Below are 21,120 nucleotides of genomic sequence, written 5' to 3' on the forward strand. Positions count from 1 at the left end.
CCAAGTGTCTCTACAAACTGGGAAAGGCCATGCTGCACAGCCTGCCTCCAAGCGGGCCGCTCAGAGGCCAGGGTTTCCCACCTGTTGAGGTCCACTCCTAAGGCCTTCAGATCCCTCTTGCAGATGTCCTTGTATTGCAGCTGTGGTCTACCTGTAGGGCGCTTTCCTTGCACGAGTTCTCCATAGAGAAGATCCTTTGGGATCCGGCCATCATCCATTCTCACGACATGACCAAGCCAACGCAGGCGTCTCTGTTTCAGCAGTGCATACATGCTAGGGATTCCAGCACATTGTTGGATACAATAAATCTAAAATCTGCCATCTGAACATAGCTACCGCATATTTTAATGCCCCATTGAATCTACATGCAGGAGCCACTGGGGGTGACTCCAAAGACCCCAAAATGGTGTGGCGACTGCAAAACGCTCTTTATGGTTTACACCATGCTGGGCACCAGTGGTACAAGTGCCTGGATACTGCCCTCTCCAAAATGGGTTTCAAGGCTGCCAAGGCAGACACCTGCCAAGGGGTCAGGTGACAACAAAATGTTGCTGTTGGTTTTTGTGGATGATCTGCATAACATGCCAAGAGGAGGGGCGGACTGAGCAAACAATCAACTGAGAAAAGTGTTCAAAGTGAGAGACCTTGGTGAAATAAGATACTACCTGGGAGTAGAAGTAGAGTGTTTGCCAGGAGGGGGCTATAGATTATCCCAGAGGGCAAAAATACACCCCTTTGCCAGCCCACCAGGAAGGACAGCCACTCTCTGGGGATGGGGCCTATCACCCTCTCCCCCATGAACGGCCCACAGCCAGTTCTCCCACTGGCTGAGGCAGCACCACTGTTGCAGCGGGAGGGTGGGTGGGCCAAGAATGTGGCGGCAGCAAAGCTAATCAAAACAAGTGCAGGCACTGACCCCACTCCCCCCTGCAGCCCCTAAGGGGCAGGCACTGGGGGAGGAGCCAGCCTTGCCTCAAGGCTCAGCAGTCACTCCCCCTCCCATTCCCACCCCCCCAAAGCAGAAAGTGGGCTGGTTTCTTTCTTCTTTTTATTTGTCTTTGTAGATACAGCAGGGGAGGAGGGCATCAGCGGGGGCAGGGTGCCAGCCCGCTGGCTGGTCCTGGCCAGGGGGGACGGCAGCCCAGCTCTGCCACAGCGGTGCGACGGGCGGCCCAGACTGCAGGGGAGGGGGAGGCACGGCAGGACTGGTGCTTGCCCCGCCACTCCCAGTGCAGAAGCCAGGGTAGCGAGGAGCAAGGCATCAAGTGCAGCTCCAGCCCCCTCTCCCACCGTGCTCCCAGGCAGGGAGGCAGGAGGAGAGCCTCTCCCTCCCCCAAACCAGTCCCCACCAGCACAAGCCCGGCAGGCAGGAGTGGGGCAGTCCCCCCCCTCCTAGGCAGAGATAAAGTGCAGAGAAGATTCAGGTGCGGGAAGGAGCAGGATGATGGCCAGGGAGGGAGGCGGGGCCAGGAGCCAGCTGCCGGGGCACCCACAGGTAGGGTGGGGTGGCTACAGCTGCCCTGCTGTGCCCATGGGAGAGGCCGTCAGAGCCCAGGCCGGCCCCTCCTGAAGAAGCCTTACGCACAGATCCCCCTTAAGCGTCCAGATCGCTAACGTATAGCTGCCTCGGTAGCAATTGGAACCGTCACACAGCTGCCAGAAGCCCCAGCGCCCATTGGGGGGTCGCTGAGAGGGCAGGGCAGGCCCCTTCCCCAGCCCCTCAGCTTGAAGGCCAGCAGGGCGCCCCCAGCCTGCCCCCCTGAGTTACTGCAGGTATCTGTAGGCCTTGAAGCAGTGATTGCCCGAATCAGCCACCACGACATGTCCGTCCGAGGTGAGCGCCAAGCCCTGTGGCCCATACAGTGGATCCGCCGTAGTGTTGATGTAGGACAGGAAGGACCCTGAGCTGTCAAAGACCTGCGAAAAGAGAAAAGCAGGGAGAAGGTGGAGGTTGGCAGCAGCGCTTGCGGGCAGCTGCACCGCAGGGGGAGGACTCCTCTCGCAGCTGTGGAACCCTCGTGGGGTCCTGGCTTCAGGAATGCGAGCAGGAGCAGGACTAGGTGCAGAGCGGCCAGAGCAGGGATAGAGCTCTGCACAGAGAGCAGTTGCAAGAGGAGGAGGAGGAGGCAGAATCCGAAGGAGGCAGTGAAGAGGTTCTCTGTGATGTGGTGGCCAAGAGACTCATCCAGGCAGCTGCAGTAGGCACCTCTGTGGGGCTCAAGGAAGCCCCCACCCAAATCCCACCAGCACAGGGTAGGCTGCAGGGGGAGGCCCTCCTTGGAAACTTCGGAGTGGTCGTGGGTGGCCCCACCTGGTCTGAAACCCCAAAGGGTGTTCTCATGAGGAAGGGCAGAAAGATGAAGTCACCCTCCACCCTCCTTCCCCTCCCACAGAGGGCTGCAGTCAGAAATCAGCCCCAGAACCCACCTGCAGGCCCAGCCCTGGCCGTGCTGCTACCAAGACAAGTGTGGATGTGGAGCGAGCGTGGGTGGCAAGGCCATCGCGGTGGAGACGCTGCTCCTGTGGAACCCCACGATGGGCCGAATCCTGTTTACCCTCCCAGCCTCACCTGGCACCAGGCATGGGGTGTGGGGCCAGCCCTCCTGCCAAATGGAAGGGTCACTTCTCCTAGTTCACAACGAAGATGGGGTGCTTTCACCCAGCCCCACCCCCCATACCTGGATCCGGCTGTTGCCCCAGTCGGCCACTATGATGTTCCCGTTGGAGTCCACGGCCACGCCTGTCGGGGCATTGAACTGCCCGTTGCCCTCACCGTGAGAGCCAAACTTGAAGAGAAACTCTCCATCTGCACTGTATACCTGGGGAGCGAGGAGCAGACACGCCATTAGCCAAGCTCTGCCCCCCCCAGCACAGAAGCACAGCGGGAGCCTGGACTGCAGGGGAGGGTGGCTCAGCCACACAGCTCGTAGAAGGGACTCCTCGCAGCACTGTCTCCTGCAGACGCTGGTGCTTCACTGGAATGTCCTGCAGGGAGGGGTGTTGGCAGCAGGACACACGACTCACAACCTTCTGTTCTAAGCCCAAGAAGCAGCGAGGGCACCTCGGGGCCACCAGGACACACTGGGCCGGGCAGGGAGTCTGCTCTCCCCTTTCGGCTGGCCCAGAATCCGCGTGGGAGGCTCCTTCGCAGCCTGGGTGGCATCTTGGACTTGCCAAGCAGGGCACCGGAATTCAAATCACTGGAGTAGACACTGCCCTTGGCAGCAAGGCCTCTTTCAGGCCACACGCACGAGCCACACTCTGCTTGGCCAGCGCTGTTGGTCTCGCTGGACAACGACCAACGTCCAAGTCTTGGCAGGAGTGTCTGGGGACTCCATAGTCTTGCCCTTGTGCCACTGGGCCCACAGAGCAGGGGCTTTTTCTCACCTCCTCTCAGCAGCAGCAGCAGCTGCCCACCTTGCCACAAGATAGTGCAAGGGGCACCAAGTGGGGGGCACACCCCTCTGCTCCATCACCCCATCACCTCAAACTCCAGTTGCCCAGGCTGCCAGACATCATCACCATGTGAGCCAAGCAAGGACTGGAGCCTATGGTCCTCATGCCCAGGGCAGACACCAACTACTGTGATGGGCACAGGTGTGACAGATGAGGATGACGGTGGCGGCAGCAGGAGTAGCAGCAGGTTACACCTGCAGGGAACGCAGGCCGGTGGTCCCTATTCAAGGACCCAGGGTCAGGCAAGCCCACACCTGACCAGGGAGGAGACAGGGGGCCTCCCGCCAAGCAGCTTGGCTCAGTCACTGCCCATCCATGATGGGGGGAGACACCTGAGGGCTATGCAGTGCTGCAGACCACATTCTGCATCCTCCTCAGCAACACCCTGCAGATCTTTGGGGCATTCCTGGGTGCAGCCACCACAAGGACACTCTTCAACCGTCCTCTTAAAGAAAAGGGCAGAGCCCTGCCCTCCTCTGCAGACCAAGGGCTTCTCTGGCCTTCTCCTAGCAACAGCCTTCCTGCAGCTGTGGAAGGACAAAGGCTCAGAGAGACAAGGGGGTGGGGTGGCTCACACAAGACCCCCTGGCAGGATTGGCGGCAGAGACCGTGAATCGAGTGGGAGATGTCCTGGTTCATAACTCCACCTCCCAGTCACGCACTCACACAGCCCCACTGACTCTTCAGGCATCAGCTTCCTAGGAGGGGCGGTTCTCACCTTCACAGAGTGGTTGTGAAAGTCCGTCACCACAATCTCGTTCTTGTTGTTGACGGCAACAAAGTGGGGCCCTGGGAAAGAAGAGGGGAAGCTTGAGCTGTGGAGGCGCGGTGGCAGGAACAGCATGTGGGGCCCTGGGACCCGGCAGCAAGAGAAAGGCAGCTGGGGGGCAGCCTTTCCCACCTCTCATGCCACTAACCAGAGGGGTCTCTGGGAGGGTAAGGAGGGTCCTCTCACTCACTCCAGGGGAAGAACATCCTTCCCCAACCCTCCCCGCCAATGGGCCAAATCCAGTCTCCTGAGGGGCCCTGCCTGCCTGCTCCCCCCCCACCAGGGAAGAGCATGGGGTGGCAGGAGACGGGGCCTGATCCTCTTCTCACCAAGAGCCCTCCATGACATCAAGTGGACCCCCAGAGCTTTACACAACCAGGGTGACTGCAAGGGAAAAAAAATTCTAGGGGTGTGTGTGTGTGTGAAATCTCTCTCTCTCTCTCTCTCTTACAAATGTGGCCCAATGTGGGGAAAAGAGAATTATGGGAAAGGCCAATGTTAATTCTTAAAGGGAGATTTCCAAGGGAGCTTTTCCCTATCAGTGACCTACAGAAGATTACAGGTTCTGATATTCACGGATCTGTCACCTCTGGGCATTGAGGATACATTTCTAGGCATTTTGAAGGCATGGAAAAAATGTTTTTGAAATGGAAATCAAGAACATAAAATGTACCATGTGTACCAAAGCTGCTGTCTCTGTCTGGCATATGCGTAACACCTTCTTTACATACTTTGGGTTTTTAAAATTTAGCTTTATTCGGATAATGACAAAGACTGCCTGTGTTGGTGCTGGAAGCTGCTGCTGCAGCCACAAGGCCAAGATGCAGGGACAGAAGCTCTGCCCCTCTCTGCAGGGTTGCAGGCACAAGGAAAAGGGCTGTTGTCAGTATTGTTATTTGGGTTTTAAAAACAGTTCTCTCTCTGCCAGGATCGTGTTGGCATCATCCAGAACAGAAGAGACAGTGCAAAGAGCTGCCAGCCCCTTCTCCAGAGGCCTCTCTCTCTCTGGGGGTGAGCACTCCCTCCCCCAAGCCTGCCTTCCAACCTGACTGGTGGCAGCACCAAAGGCCTTCAAGCAAATCCTGACAGTCAGGGGGCAAAACGCTGACCCCCAGGCCCACGGCAGCGCATTTCACCCATCATGGGGTCACCCAGCAGCTCACAGAGACCGCAATTGCTCAGTACTGTTGAGGGTCTTAGACACTTATCAGAAATCATGCTGAAGGAAAGGCAGATTTAAGACTTTACCATTCAGAAAACTTCACTCAGCTAACGAAGAGAATATTTCACAAGAAGCCATTTCCAAAAATTTCCTGCTTTTCAACTGGAAAAACACACCATACCACAAAAACAAACACCCCGTTTTCCAGATTTTTCCCAGGCCTTCTGATCTCTACCTCCTTCTGGTGACATTCCCCTGCACCCTCCCCCCACCCCATGCAGTGCTAACCACAAAAGAGAGCAGGGCATGTGACACCAGCTGTCAAGTAAGGTGGGGGGTGCAGAGAGAAAGAACCCCCCACAGCACCAGTGGCAGGGGCAAGGCTGGCAGAGCACACCAGGCAAGGTAAGCCCTTTCCTGCTTCGACTAGCCAGGAGTCACAGGAAGGGTGGTCCAAAGAGGAGAGCGCTCACCCCAGCGGCAGCCGCAGGCATGCAGTAACGAGAGGAGATCTGTCGCGGCATTACCGTCAAGGGTACCTGCAAACTGGCGCTCCGAGGTGCCCCGGCTCCCAAACTTGGTCACGAGCTTCCCGTTGGACTGGAAGATGAAGACGCAACAGGCCTTGTTGTCCACCACAATGATGTGCCCGTTGCGATCCACAGCCACACCCTTGGGGCCCATCAGACGGCCTGCCCCGATCTTCGTCTACAGCAGGACAGAGTCAGAGATGAGCACCACAGGAAGGAAGGAGCCACCACGCTGAACACGCAGGGCTCCGTGCACCTGCTGACCAGCGCTTTCCACCTGGCCAGAAAGACCAAGCTCGATTCCAGTGGCTCCGTGTTCCACGTGCAGCATCAACGCAAGTGTTTGTCACTCTGCTGGCAGGACCTGCGGGAGCTCGGTTGGCTGCAAGGTACTTCTAAAAATTACGAGCGGTGGGACCTCAGTCTCCCCTGACCTGACTCACCACCTTTAAAGGCCTCGTAACAAGGAGAATCCCATTTCCTTCCTTCGCGCTGCTAAATAATTAAAATTTCATTCCACCAGATTCCATCTAGTGGCTGAATGTAGTATAGCATCTAAACCACTGCATTCTGGGGTGACAATATAGGAACAAGACACCTGGAGGTGGGTCTTCAAAACTACTTTTCCACTGATTTTTTTTATCCACTCAGGGTTCTGAAACGGAACCCCCACTGGATAACAAGGCACAACCTGCACTACAAAATTAACGCAAACACATTTTCGTTATTTCCCAAGTAATGATCTGAGTAAAGACTCGGATCCAGCTACATCCTGCTTGGGAGCACCCCAGGGGACATCTGGTTAATGAGAGGCGCCTAGTTAAAGAGGCGCCTGAGGGGGGACATGATTGAGACATACAAAATTATGCAGGGGATGGTCAGAGTGGATGGGGAGATGCTCTTTACACTCTCACATAACACCAGAACCAGAGGACATCCACTCAAATTGAGTGTTGGGAGAGTTAGCACAGACAAAAGAAAATATTTCTTTACTCAGAGTCTGGTTGGTCTGTGGAACTCCTTGCCACAGGATGTGGTGATGGCCTCTGGCCTGGATGCCTTTAAAAGGGGATTGGACAAGTTTCTGGAGGAAAAATCCATTATGGGTTACAAGCCATGATGTGTATATGCATCAGAAATGGGCTATGTCAGAATGCCAGATGCAAGGGAGGGCACCAGGATGCAGGTCTCTTGTTATCTGGTGTGCTCCCTGGGGCATTTGGTGGGCCGCTGTGAGATACAGGAAGCTGGACTAGATGGGCCTGTGGCCTGATCCAGTGGGGCTGTTCTTATGTTCTTAACTACAATTCCCAGGAGGCCTTGCAGGTCTTCTTGTTGTCTGGTGTGCTCCCTGGGGCATTTGGTGGGCTGCTGTGAGATCCAGGAAGCTGGACTAGATGGGCCCATGGCCTGATCCAGCGGGGCTGTTCTTATGTTCTTACTGCCGAGCTCCAAACCGGACAGCTCGTGCTGATGGCTCCCACCCGACAAGGCCCTCAAGCAACCCATGGTCTGGCTCAGAGTCCTGCAAGGCCAGCATTGCTCTGCCCGGGAGTACCCACCAGGGGGAACATTAATGCAAGCCTGACGAGCTATGGCATGCCCACCCACTGGACCAATCAGTACCCTCCCCCTGCCAAGATCCTCCACGATGCCAGGAGCACAGCCCACAATAGATGCAACACTGATGGGGTGGGGAGAGTTCCCTCCTTCCCGTCTCCTCTGCCAGCTTCAGAGTCCTTACCTTGAACTTGCCTTCGGGGGAAAAGATGCTGACCCAGCGATTGTCATAGTCAGCAATGATGATGTCCCCATTGAGGTCGACGGTGACCCCTGTGGGGCGCTGCAGCTGCCCTGGAGAGCGGCCCCGTACCCCAAAGCGCAGGCGGAACTGCCCTTCATTGGAGAAGACCTGAAAAGCACACCAGACAACCTCTCAGAGAGGGGTTGCCCCAGCAACAGCAGCCAGCACCAGCCAGAAGGGCAGTTCCTACCTGGACACACTGGTTGTTGCTGTCGGCCACCACAATTCGCCCACTGCTGGAGGTGGAAATGCCCTGCAGGTTGGTGAACTCGCCCTTCTCCCGGCCCCGACTTCCTGCAGTGAGTGGGCAAGAAAGAATTATGCAGGGGATGGACACAGTGGATAGAGAGATGCTCTTTACCCTCTCACACAACACCAGAACCAGGGGACAACCACTAAAATTGAGCGTTGGGAGAGTTAGGACACAGAAAACAAAATAAATCTTTACTCAGCATGGAAACTCCTTGCCACAGGATGTGGTGATGGCGACTGGCCTGCACGCCTTTAAAAGGGGATTGAATGAGTTTCTGGAAGAAAAGTCTATCACGGGTTACAAGCCATGATGTGTATGCGCAACCTCCTGATTTTAGGAATGGGCTATGTCAGAATGCCAGATGCAAGGGAGGGCACCAGGATGAGGTCTCTTGTTGTCTTGTGTGCTCCCTGGGGCATTTGGTGGGCTGCTGCGATACAGGAAGCTGGACTAGATGAGCCTATGGCCTGATCCAGTGGGGTTGTTCTTATGTAAAGGACCCTGCCATGAGCAGCACTTAAAACACACTTATGCCCCACCCTCACTTCCAACACTGGGCTCCTGTAAGACAACCAACTTACCTCAAAGCTGGCGGACAGAACATTCCCCCTACCCTGGCATGCACAATGGCCAGCCACCAGTTCCTGGCCAGAGAATCCCAGGGTTAGAAGAGAGCTTCAAGGCCATCTAGACCAGCCCCCTGCTCGAAGAAGGAAAATCCTCCTCCCCAGACTGTCTCCAGTAATGCCTGTCCAGCCTCTGCTCAAAGCTCGCCAGTGCAGCAGAGTCCCCAGCTCCTCGGCAGCACAAGCGGCTCTCAAGGAATGCAGAAGTCACAGCCACACCCGGGGGGAAGTGGCCACGTTCCCAGGTCCCCTTCCATTGCACCCACACCACTTTTCCTGCATGCGTCCAGGACGACTACCACCCCCTGACCACGTGCAGATGCACAGCACTGACCCACACGGAAGATCAGCTCATCCTCAATGGGGTTCTCCTTCTTCTTTCCACTGCTGTACATGCTGGAGGGCCGGCGAACAGCTTTCTGCCGGATGTGGCCGCTACTGGGGGACTTGACACGGCGCTTGACGTCATCTGGGGAGGGCGGCACGTCGGAGGCCTTGACAGCCTTGACCCGGAAGGGGCTGCTGCGGATGGGCTGCCCGTAGAGGCGGATGGAGAGCAGGTGGTCGCCCTCGTGGTGGGGCGTGTACACCAGTTCGTAAGTGCCGTTCTTGTTGTCGAGCACGTCGTGGTCCAGGGCAGAGCCATCCGGGGCAGTCACCTCTGCCTGCAGGCAGGCACTGCCGCTGCGCACCAGCTCCCCGTCCTTGTCCTTTGTGGTGATGGTGAGAGAGGCGGCCTGCCCCAGCACGGCATGGCGCAGCCCCTCCCCCGTGGCCACCGTCTTGTGGGCAATGGCACTGGTGGTGAGCAGCACCCCCAGGTTGAGGATGGACTTGCGCACGCCCTCCGTCTCCACCACGTAGTCCACCTGGGTGTTCTCGTGGGGCTTCTCGGGGAACTCGCGGCTCGCCAGCTCACTCAGTCGTTCGCTCATCTGCTTCTTCACGAGCAGCACCTCCGTCTCGGAGCCGTGGTCCAGCGCCTGCTCCGTGAAGCTGCAGCTGCTGAGGATGTTCTCCTGGCCTTGGCGCAAGGTGTCCAGCTGGGCCTGTAGAACCTGTGGGGGGAAAGGAGACCGCACCACTAGGTTCTGGAGTGGGAGCAGGAGGCTGTGGGCACTCCGGTTAGGGGTCACACACACAGGCTGCTGGGCCTCCTGGCTCTTTCCGCTGCCGGCCACCAGAGGGGCCAACACTGCTGGAGAGCGGCCCCCAGAGCTCTGCCATCCACTCCCTGCACTGACTCGTGCAGGGCCAGTCGTCTGGACACCACAGCCGTTTGCGTGAGTCAGTGCAGGGAGTGGATGGCAGAGCTCTGGGGGATCGAAGGGGCAGCCTGGGGTAAAGGACAGGGCAGGCCCCAATATGGACAGCCTCCTTGGCCCGAGGCAAGGCAGGGGCGCTGCAGTGTTTCCAAGGCTGCCAGCAGAGAGCCCAGAAACGATGGAACGAAGGGTAGGTGTGACTTTGCCTGGACAAGCAGCAGTTTGGGCTGTGCCTGTATAGATTGGGGATTCTTCACCGGGGTATCCGTACCCTTTGGGGATACGGAATCAAGCAATGGGGGCACCTGAGTCTCTGGACAATGAGCACTTAAGAACATCAGAAGAGCCAAAGGCCCACCTAGTCCAGCTTCCTGTATCTCTCAGTGGCCCACCACATGCTTCAGGGAGCACACAAGACAGCAAGACACAGCCTGAGTCTTGGAGCCCTCCCCTGCGTCTGATGGCTGTGAGAGCAGATTCTTAATGCTACATTCCCAATATGGATGGAGGAGCTCAGCTTCTGGCTCTCCATCTGCACAGCAAAGCCAAGCTGTTGAGCTCCGCTGAAGGCAGGCTGGTACTGAGCAGGCCTGGTGGTGTTGACAATTTTGACCGTCTGGCAAAGAGATCCTGTGGACAGGGAGGCTGCAACTGTGAAGAGGTCAAGAGCCCTGGTCTAGATCCGCATGGCCGTGCTCTCCCCCTGTCTGTGTGCAGCAGCCTCCCCCATCCAGTTCCCCAAGGTTCAGCATCCAACAAGGGGGGGTCACACCCTGTTTGGGCTGCACTTCACCTGCAGCCTGGGTCAGGGAGAAGCAGCAGAGAGCTCAACTCTGCAAGGTGGGTGTGCCTGACCAGTCTGACAGCTGAGCAGGACCGGGGGAAAGCAGGCAGCAGGTGCACACACATACAGGAGAAGCCCTGGGGCTGAGCCTGGCCTTTAACACTCCACTGGTTAGCCGCAGTTAAGCTGCTGGCTCAGTCTGCAAGACAAAAGGGAGGTTTTGGAGACCCTTCCCTATCCTTGAGATGCCAGTGAACCTCCATGCATGCCAGCCAGCGCAGATGTCCACCTGCCAACAGATGGGCCACTGGTGCTGATGCCACACTGGAAAAACCCTGCATTAGCATAGTTTGGATGCTGGCACAACTTCACCAGCGAAGAGGTCAGAACAGGGAGATAGAGTGGCACAAGGATCAGGCAAGGAAGGGGTCAGTGCACGCAAATTCCAACCCCCTGCAGAATACAGAACCACAGAGACAGAGTTAGAAGGGACCTCAAAGGTCATCCAGTCCAACCCCGCCAGTAGCAGGGAATCCTGCTGGAGAGCATCTCCAGCAGGTGCTTGTCAAGCCTCTCCAGTGAGGGAGAGCTCACCACTTCCTTCAGCATCCATTCCACTGTTTTTCCCTAATATCCAATTGGAATCTCTTCTCCTGCAGGATCCAGTTCTGCTTTCAGAGGCAGTTGAGAGCAAACATGTCCCTTCCACAGGACAGCCCTTCAGGGATCTGAAGAGAGCTCACAGCTCCCTCTCAGCCTCCTCTTCTCCAGGCTGAACACACCAAGTTCCCTCTGCCTTTCCTTGTTCTCCAGCCCTCTGAGCATCCTCATCTCAGTGGCGAAACCCCCATTATATTCGATGGGACTAATGTCCCAGGCGCAAGCCTTGCGGACCCCGTGGAAGCCTCTCTGAGGCTCCCGATGGGGTTGGAACCTGCTTCCTTTTTCCGGCATCACAACTTATAGCGTTGGGGAAGCCTCAGGAAGCTTTCCTGCCGCAGCCTGGGGTCGCGCAAGGCTCCATGAGTCTCAGGAGAGTTGGAGGGGGCAGATTTGTGTACAGGGGCGGCGACAGCCTTTGGGGGAGCGTCATCATGGACCTTTGCCCGAGGTGCGGGACTGGGCAGGTTCGCCATTGCCTCATCTCTTTCCACTGGCAGTCTGGCTGCATCCTTCCTAAATGGAAGTGCCCAGAACTGGATACTCCAGGCGAGGTCTAATCAGACGAGGGACCCACACAAGGTCATTCACGAAAGAAAGTGCCTGCCAGCGCCAGACTTGCCATAAGTAAGAGGAAGCCTGTGGAGATTCACAGGGAAGAGAAAAACGCCAGGAAATCTCACCTCCCACAACCCCCCATGGCAGGGCATAGGGTGCTGACTACATCTGACAGCCCATTACAGCACTGCAGCCCCAGAACAGAAGCCCCTGCCCAGGGAGACTGCGCTCAGGTGCAAGGCACAGGGCTACACCTCTCTGGCCTCTCACGCAGGAACCGGAAGCGTGTGCCTGAGGCACCCTGAGAGCCCTTGGCGCAAACAGCCTTTTGTCCCTCGCAACAAGTATGGCAACGGGGCTGGCAACTCATCTCCTCAGAATTCCAACTTCGGGCTCTCTGCCCCTGGAGGTCTCCACACACCAACTCCCAACAGGAACCTCTACCTCACCACTCCAACAGGAAACGAGAGAGCTCAAGGCCCAGCACCTTGATGTGCACATTCCATGGCAGACAATGAACCAACCGGCGCAGCCAGACATTGCTGGTGCCCGTTACTTGGCTGCCTGTTGGATAACTTGCAATGGCACAACAGCCCTGCTGGGAGAAGGTAGTTGGCAACCCCCCTTTCAGGTGGTGCTTGATCACCAACTTTTAAAACTTTAACTGGGATCTTTTACTCCTTGGGTTCCAATGGGGGGTGCTCCAGAGGGGGGGGTCATGAGCACCCTGTCCCCTCTGGCCTTGCTGCCTGGCAAGCAGCTGCAGGGGACAGGATGGGAGCACATCAGCAGCCCCACAGGCAGGTGAAACAGTTTTGCAAAGGGCACAGGGTGTGTGCGGGTGTGGCTAGATGGGCAGAACACTTCAGGAGGCACCTTGTGTGACATGTGCAGGGGCTTTGCACCTGCAGTGCTCCCTCTGATAGGTCCATGTGCTGCAGCCCCCACGAGGTGTGCCTGTTTGTGGTGATGCAATGTGTTAAGTGCCAGATGGGGTGCTGCTTGCCCGTCTCCTGCTGTGGATGGTGGTTAGTGAGCAGCTTTCAGGAGTGGCTGATACAGGTTTAGCAACATTAAGGGGAATAATAAAAGCTTCTTCACATATGTTAGAAGCAGGAAACCCGCCAGAGAAGCGGTTGGCCCTCTGGATGGTGAGGGAGGGAAAGGGGAGATAAAAGGAGACTTAGAGATGGCAGAGAAATTAAATGAGTTCTTTGCATCTGTCTTCACGGCAGAAGACCTCGGGCAGATACCGCTGCCCGAACGGCCCCTCCTGACCGAGGAGTTAAGTCAGATAGAGGTTAAAAGAGAAGATGTTTCAGACCTCATTGATAAATTAAAGATCAATAAGTCACCAGGCCCTGATGGCATCCACCCAAAAGTTATTAAGGAATTGAAGAATGAAGTTGCAGACCTCTTGACTAAGGTATGCAACTTGTCCCTCAAAACGGCCACGGTGCCAGAGGATTGGAGGATAGCAAATGTCATGCTGATCTTTAAAAAAGGAAGAGCACAGAAACTACAGGCCAGTCAGCCTAATGTTTATTCCAGGTAAGATGGTGGAATGCCTCATCAAAGGTAGAATCTTAAAACATAGACAAACAAGACTTGCTGAGGAAGAATCAGCTGAACCTTATAGTATTCTTTGAGAAGGTCAACAAGCATGTGGATGCGGGAGAACCCATGGACATTTTATATCTGGACTTTCAGAAGGCTTTCGACACGGTCCCTCACCAAAGGCTACTGAAAAAGCTCCAGTTAGGGATTTAGAGGGCAAGTCCTCTCATGCATTGAGAACTGGTTGAAGACCAGGAAACAGAGAGTGGGTGTCAATGGACAGTTTTCACAATGGAGAGAGGTGAAACGGTGCTTCTCAACCTGTTCATAAATGACCTGGAGAAAGGGTTGAGCAGCGAGGTGGCTAAGTGTGCAGGCGACACCAAACTTTTCCAAGGGGTGAAGACAGCAGCGATTGTGACGAGCTCCAGAAGGATCTCTTCAAACTGGGAGAATGGGCAGCAAAATGGCAGACGCATTTCAGTATAAGTGTAAAGTAATGTACAATGGGGGGAAAAATCAAAACTTCACCTACAGGCTGATGGGTTCTGAGCTGTCTGTGACAGATCAGGAGAGAGATCTTGGGGTGGTGGTGGACAGGTCGATGAAAGTGTCGACCCAATGTGCGGCGGCAGTGAAGAAGGCCTATGCTTGGGATCATTAGAAAAGGTATTGAGAACAAAATGGCAAACATAATGCTGTGGAACTCCTTGCCACAGGATGTGGTGATGGCATCTGGCCTAGATGCCTTAAAAAGGGGATTGGAATGGGCCTTGACGCAGAATCAACGACAAGGGAGCGTGTGGTGTCACAGAGGGTGCCAACGTCACACACACTGACAAGACGCGGCTTTTGAGAGTGGCACACAAGTTGTGTTTCCATGCTCAGCAGGGGCTTTTGCACAAGTGCCTCCTCTCGTTGTGGTGCTTTTTAGAGGAGCACAGGAAGGAGAGAAGGGGTCCGTCGGGGGCTCTGCGCTCTCATGGCTCCGCAGCAGCGAGTTCAATGGCACCACAGTGTTCACAGAGCAGCGTGGCCTCTCAGCTCAGACCAGAGAGCATGCCCTCCTTCTAAAAGCAGCTGGCCGGTTGCCACTGGAGAGGGAACGGGGGTTGTGGGCTGGCCAGGAGGAGGGGCTGGGACACTTTGGGCCCCTGGACAGGCAGCTGCTTGGGAGGGAAAGGGAGGCTGGGCTGGGCTGGGCTGGGCGAGAGCACCCACCCCAGGGAAGAGTGCTGAGCGGTCCCACCCCGGCCACAGCCTACCTTCTGCTTGGCCCCACACAGGGCCTCGAGGTCCCGGACGAGCAGTCCCTTCCGCTGGTGCAGAGCCTTCTCCAGTTCAGCAAAAGTGCTGCCAATCTCGGCCACGGCGTCGTTCTTGCGCTCCACTAGCTGCTGGCTGATCTCAGACACCAAGCCGATGGCCGCGGCCAGCTGGGGCAGCCTTCGAGGAAATGGACGCGTCAGTCCAAGTTCAGGCCCGGCCACCTACCGCTCCGGCCCACCAGCGGCCCAAGGCCAGCGGCAACAGCACACACACCAGCCCCCACCCGCCGTACCGGCTCTTGATTGCATCCAGCTGCTGCCGCAAGGAGGCCTTGTGCTGCTCTACCACATCGCGCAGGGGCACAGTGACGTGCTCCCGGTGTTCTGCCGCCGTGCACTCTTGACACATAGCCGTCTCGCACGACTCGCAGTAGTACTCCATCACCTGCAGGGTTGTGGGGGGAAGTGAGCAGAGCGCCGGGTATAGGTCCACTTGCTCCCCCCTTCCCCCCCTCAGGGATCAGCTTCAGCCAGCCCCATAAGAGGTAGTGCAGCAGATTTGGGGGGTTGTTTCCTGGAGGGCCTGAGACCAGGCCCCTCCTGCTGCCACCCCTAGCCAGGAACAGAAAACCATGCCTGCCCCCACCCACCATCACATGGATCAGCCCCACTGAGGAACACAGGAGGCACCTACCTTGCCCTCATGGTTGGGGCAGGAAAGAGGCTTGCCAGGCACTGCGCTGACTGAATCCAGCATGGCGGCGGCAGCATCCTCATGGCTAGCGCTCTCGGGCTGGCGCTGCAGCACCTCCATCAGGTTGGTGATGAAGAAATTGTTCTGGAGAGCGGCCACCCCCTTCTCCGGCAGGATGGAGGTCTGACGGCACACGGGGCAGGAGAGGGTCAGGCTCTGGGGCGGGATATAGTTCTGGAGACACCTGGGGCAGAGCAGGCAAGAGAGGCCAGGGTCAGGGGGCCTAGCGCCTGTGGCAGAGGAAGGAGGAGAGGAGAGACCAGCAGGAGGCAGAGATGCAGGTGGGTGGGAGAAGGATCAGGAAGCAAAGGAAGGAGGAGGCAGGCTCAGCCCTGTAAATGAGGGAGAGGGACACGGGGAGGGGGCAGACAAGGAGGTGAGATGGTCCCCGAGCTCCGCACTGCAGGACAGGCTGGGAAGAGAAATGACCCACAGGGACTGAACGGCTGGAGTTCTTCAGAGAGCTGCCACCTCTAGGGCCACAAAAGTCTGCCATAGCTCCTGGGGTGCCAGCCCAGACGGCCCTAAAGCAGAGCCTGTGGAGCAGCCACCTGAACCAGGCCCGCCGCGGTTCCCAGCAGGCTTGCACTGCTCAGTCTCGCCACGCCCCACAAGCCACTGCAGGCAGGCTCTACGAGGAAAGCAGGTTTCCCCTGCTGCCCCAGAAGCACAGCAGCTCCAGGCCGCTGGGCACTTTTGGCTTCTGTCCCGCCACCCCTTCCAGGGGCCCCAGTTATCCCCCCAGCCAATCCGGCTGTCAGAACAGCCTCTGTGTGTCACAGCACCATCCCGGTGCTGCCCCGGCTCCAGCCCCCGACTGCTGTGCCCAGTGAGGTGGCTCCTGGGCTGCCCCGGCAGGTGGGGTCCTCTGTACACAACACAGAAGCCCTCCGCCCATAAGGCCGTGCTGCTTCCTGGCTCTCGTCTGGGTATCTCTGGAGCTGGCATCTCCTCTGGTGGTGGGGGAAGCATAAGGGGCGGCCCAGCTGTGTGGCACACCCCTCGCTCCCAGCATCCTGCCGATCACAGGAGCCCCAGCCCTGGTCCAGGCCAAAAGGCCTTAAGACACCTTGGCAAGCCTTCGGAGGGCCTCTACAGTGGAGGGATGTGAAGCTTCCGGAGGCTCTACTCCCACCCCACCGGCCATCTCAACTGGGTGGGAGCCTTCAGAGGCCTTGGAGCTCCTGGCTGAGCAGCAAGAGGGAGGGAGGAAGGCAGCTCCCGCCCCCCCAAACGCCCTCGCCTGCCTGCCTGCCTGCCTCCCGCGCCTTGCAGCTGCAGCGAGCAGGAGCCACACCGCTCTAAGGACGCGCGTCCCCACCCAGACCCCACAAAGAGCGCAGCTCGGCACGGCCCCCCCGCGGCAGGCCCGGCGGAGGCTCGCGAAGCCCGCGGCGCCGCCCTCACCTCTCGCAGAAGGTGTGCAGGCAGGGCAGGACCTTGGGGCTGCGGTAGCGGTCCAGGCAGATGCTGCACACCAGGAACTGCTTGTCGATCTGCCTCACCACCGGGCTGGGGCTGGAGCTCGCCTCGCGCCTCGCCATGCTGCCGCCGCCGCCTGTGGGGAGAGCCGGGCTCAGGCCGGGCGGCGCCCCGAGGTGCGCGCTCCCGCTCCCGCCAGCGCCCGGACGAGGCGGAGCACCTTCCGGGTGCCGCAGCGGGGCGAGCGGGGCGGCGCTCCTCCCCTTCCCCTGGAAAGGGAGGCGGCCGCCGCAGCCCCTCCCCGCCCGGGCCGGGCCGCGCCCCCGCCCGCCACTCACCGGAGCTGCTCAGGGGACGTGGCACCGGCGGCTCAGCGCATCCCCGCAGCTGCCGGGCGAGCGGGGCGCACCACTGCAGGCGCCGGCCGGAAGGAGGAGCCCAGGCCCGCTGCAGGGGAGCCCGCGCCCCCCTCCGCCCTCCCCGCGCCGGAGTGCTGCAGCAGCCGCGGCGCCTCCGCAGTGCCGGGGGGCGGGAGTGGAACGCCGGCCGGCCGAGAGGCGGCGGAGCGAGCGGGAGGCGGCTGGCAGCAGGGGATGCTGGTTGCCGTGGGAACTGCATCCAGCCCGGGGTGCTCGCGGAGGATGCTGCAGAGGGGCGAGCGGGCGGGCGGGCGGGGCGCCTCCTCCACACGGCCAGGGGCCCCGGCAGCCAGCGCAGCGGGACTCGCGGCCGCGGAGCGTGAAGACCAGTCCTCCCTGGAGGGGGAGGCTCTGACGCGCTGCGCTGCCTGATGCCCCTGGAGCTCTCCTGTGCGCCCCCCATCCGGGTCGCAGCCAGGCTCCAGCAGCCCACTTGGGGGTCTTTCCTTTGGCCGACTTGAGGTTCTGTTCGTTGGGCTCCCCACTTGCAAGTTCCTGGGCCCCTCTGGTGCTTTGACAGCAGGCCAGAAACCACCCCCAGGGGTCGCCCCACTCTGCACCTGGAGGGAGCCAGAGTATTTCAAGGCCGGCTGCCCCAACACACCTCTCCTTGGGGGGGGGGGCATTCTTAGGCTGGGTGCAGGTGTGTGGCGGGAGACACTCATGCCAAGAGAAGACCCTTAGGGTTAGGGTAGACAGGAGGCTGGGCTCAGGCCTGTGCTGCTTGCTCCCCACCTTGTGGCCGCAGCACTGGATCCTGTGACCCTTGCCCTACTGCTCCCCCACATGCCAGAGCCCCGTATTCTTCACTCAGTCAGGATTCTCCTTTCCCCACACCCCCAGCCGTGGAGCTGGACACCTGGAAGGCAGCAGGCAGAAAAGACTGAGCTGAGATGCAGCAGTCAATGGGTGCGGGAGGTTAGGTGATGTGGGGCCCCCGGAGCCCTTTGGCTCTCCTGCAGGGCCTACTCCAGTGCAGCTAGATTAGACCCCATGGTGGTCCACTGCCACACATCTTTCTCCCACCCTGGCCAGCCCCATGCCTCTGAGCAGTTCACAACAGGGCTTGAAAACCACAGGCCCCCTCATGCTGTTGCTTTCCAGCAGCTGCTGCTCCTAGGTAAACTGCCACCCTGGAGCCATCCGCTGAGCCACTGTGGAGAAGACCCCCTTCTCCTCCACCTGGAATTTGTCTAGCCCTTCTTTGAAGTCACCTGGGCCGGAGGTCATCCCAGCTTCTAACAGCAGACTCTACCAGTAAGGCGAACTGTGTTGCCTCCTCGCCTTTCAAGGATGTCGCTGCAAGTCACTGGTCCCCTCTCCAGGTAGCTGGCTGAGCCTCCAACCAGGAACCTTGGCCCAGTCTCCCAAAGGTGTGCCACTGCCCCCTCAGCCCCTTCCCAGCAGTGCCTCTGCCTTGACGGGCGAGTAGAGATTCCTTGTGAGGACAAAGGAGAAGCCTTGCTGAACTGATGTGCTGTGTGAAGAAGGACCTCTTTCCGACTCCCTGAATCCCAGTTTCACAAATGACACCTTCCCCGGCCCCTCTGGGGGAGAGAGTTGGAGGGAGAAATGAGGGCAGGCCAGTGTCTTCAGCACCACTGAGGCAAGCTTGACAGTGGTGCTGGGATCCTATTCTGGTCACCCTTCAGTCTAGAGCAGGGGTGCCCAGACTCCAGCCCTGGGGCCACTTGCAGCCCTTGAACACTCCTAATCCAGCCCTCAGGGAGCACCAGTCTCCAATGACCCTCTGGCCCTTTGGAGACTTGCTGGAGCCCATGCTGGCCTGATGCAGCTGCTCTCAACGTGACAGCCAACTGTTCGACCTCTCATGTGAGCTGTGGGACAAGTGCTCCCTCCATTGCTTGCAGTTTCACACCTGTGATGCAGCAGCAGCAGTGAAGGAAAGGCTGACCTTGCTTTGTGCAAGGCCTTTTATAGGCCTTGAGCTATTGCATGACCTTCATTCATTCATATAAGTTCCAACTCTAATCTATTCATTTATGTTAATTTATTTGAATTTGAAATGTAAATTAATTCTTTTTTTCCCTGCCTCCAAACAGAGATGATGTGGCCCTCCAGCAAAAAGTTTGGACACCCCTGATCTAGAGGATGCTGAGAGTGGAAGAATTTTTGAAGAGGTGGTGGAGTGCAGGCAGTGGGGAGGGGGAAGAAAATGTGGATGCTGCTTCAGATGCCCTCCTGACTGAAGGGCTGGTGCCACCACTGACTCGTGGGCGGGGCTGTGTGTGACGGAAGGGCCACGGGAAGCCCAGGGAGGTCAGACATGGAATGCTTCCCCCCCACCTGGTCCACAGGCTGCAGCCTCCCAGAGGGCAATTGTGTTTTCCACACCAGCTGCATATGGGACTGGCCTCCACCTGCAGCCTTGGTGCTCCTGAGGGATGTGCCTGCTCTGGAGTGTATGGCTAAGCTCTGGAGGTGGGGGTGAGCTGCAAATGCCCCCAGTGCATCCATCACCTGGCAGTGTGGTTACAGAACGGTTTGCCTACCTGCAGAATTGGGACTCCCAACAGCAGAGTTGGCTGGTCTCAGTTCCTCCCCAGCAAAAGGGCTTTTCTGGAGGGGCTCTTGCTCCTCTGTGGGGACTTGGCCCTTATCCTGGGGAACTCCTCTGCAGCCCTTCTTCTGCTCAGAGAGAGCGCCTCTGGCATGTGTGTGGTCACAAAGGTGGCTGACAGCTGTCTCACAGCAGGGCCAAGCAGCTGGGCAGGATGGGAGACCAGTGCTGGGCAGAGGACTGGTCTGGGAGAGCCTTTGGCGCTGCAGCTGCAAAGCGAGGCACAGCCTTCCTGGTGGCCAGCAGCCCTCCAGGACACCCCTCCCACCTGCCCCCCTATACAGGGGGGAGCTTTCCTTGCAGCAGGAATGGAAAGAGGAGGCCGTCGCTGCCTCCCCTGGCCAGGAGTTGGTCTGGCACCGGGGCTCTGAGTGGAGGGGGAGTGCGATGCCCAGTCTGTTGTCTAGAGACAGGGGATCGCTGTTGTGGAGAGCCCCTCCAGAGCCCTGCAGAACCTCTCGCCCCAAGCACAGTCCTGACCTCTTGCTCACCCACTGTAGCCAGCTGTTATAGGGCATATTTGGATGGCCACTCTGTCGTATACTCCCAGGGTTTTGGGGTGCTCAGAGTTCTTGTGCCTAGAGCCCTCAAGGACCCCTGCTCGGTAGTACTGCCACCACCCTGTATGTGCCAGTGCCTCAGTCCAGGGACACTGAGACCCTCTAAGCTTAAGGCTATCCCTTGCAGGCACTGAGCACTTTCTTTAAATAAAGCCTCAGTCCTCAAGTTACTAATCCTCAATGAGTATTTGGTAGCTTGCTGAACGGCTAGGCAGGATTCTGAACTTTTGTCCCCAACAGACAATGAAACAACTTAGTAAAAGGATTTTTACTTTATTAAATACATAGGGTTACATAAAGTCACAAGAGGCAGCAAATGCTAGAGGCATAAAACTTCTAGGAAACATATCAGCATTAAATAACAAAGCTAACTGGCAATCTCTATTATTCCCTAACTCTCACCTGAGTCAGCTTTCTTTTGTAGATCTTTAGGCTCCAGGTTACCTATGAGGCCACATGGCCCTGGTGGACCAGGCTCTCCCTGCAGGATGTTGCACCCACAACCTTTTCCACCAAAAGACACAGACACACTCCTTGGGCTTTGTTCTTATACTTCTCAGGCTAACAGGATGGAGGTGACTCTGTACTTATTTAAACTGTCCAATCAGAGGCCCTTGGGGCCAGAATCTTCCTGAAGTGGGGCTGGATGCTATTCCGCTTAGTTCTTCCCCTCCCCACTGGAGATCCACCTG

The 21,120-nt window shown here is 57.9% G+C and overlaps 1 protein-coding gene across 3 annotated transcripts; it reads right to left on the reverse strand.

The window, feature by feature from the left end:
• Window positions 1-1,300: 1,300 nt before the first annotated feature.
• TRIM3 (tripartite motif containing 3) lies at window positions 1,301-17,078 on the reverse strand. Of its 3 annotated transcripts, none has more exons than XM_066619126.1 (11): window positions 16,854-17,078; window positions 15,387-15,630; window positions 14,986-15,137; window positions 14,690-14,870; window positions 8,935-9,658; window positions 7,912-8,015; window positions 7,662-7,829; window positions 5,927-6,095; window positions 4,175-4,245; window positions 2,679-2,819; window positions 1,301-1,917 (listed from the first exon to the last, which is right to left on the reverse strand). In XM_066619126.1, exons 1-11 carry the CDS (start codon window positions 16,988-16,990, stop codon window positions 1,765-1,767), a joined length of 2,244 nt encoding a protein of 747 aa, XP_066475223.1. In that variant the 5' UTR covers window positions 16,991-17,078; the 3' UTR covers window positions 1,301-1,764. The 3 variants fall into 3 exon arrangements, with proteins under 3 accessions (XP_066475223.1, XP_066475222.1, XP_066475224.1); XM_066619125.1 differs by having other exon boundaries at window positions 5,915-6,095; XM_066619127.1 differs by having other exon boundaries at window positions 5,915-6,095; window positions 15,387-15,778; window positions 16,854-16,904.
• Between the last annotated feature and the right edge of the window lie 4,042 nt (window positions 17,079-21,120).

This window comes from Tiliqua scincoides, chromosome 3, assembly GCF_035046505.1.
Source record: "Tiliqua scincoides isolate rTilSci1 chromosome 3, rTilSci1.hap2, whole genome shotgun sequence".
Taxonomy (NCBI): Eukaryota; Metazoa; Chordata; class Lepidosauria; order Squamata; family Scincidae; genus Tiliqua; species Tiliqua scincoides.

What these genes read in the sequence shown, in the direction of transcription:
- TRIM3 (XM_066619125.1), bottom strand. Translation starts at nt 16,990, where the DNA reads ATGGCGAGGCGCGAGGCGAGCTCCAGCCCCAGCCCGGTGGTGAGGCAG. An exon ending in TGTGTGGGGCCAAGCAGAAG is followed by an intron (nt 9,659 to 14,689) that starts GTAGGCTGTGGC and finishes TTCCCCCCACAG; the next exon opens with GTTCTACAGGCCCAGCTGGA. An exon ending in GTTTGCAGGTACCCTTGACG is followed by an intron (nt 4,246 to 5,914) that starts GTAATGCCGCGA and finishes CTTCTTTCCCAG; the next exon opens with GGCCCCACTTTGTTGCCGTC.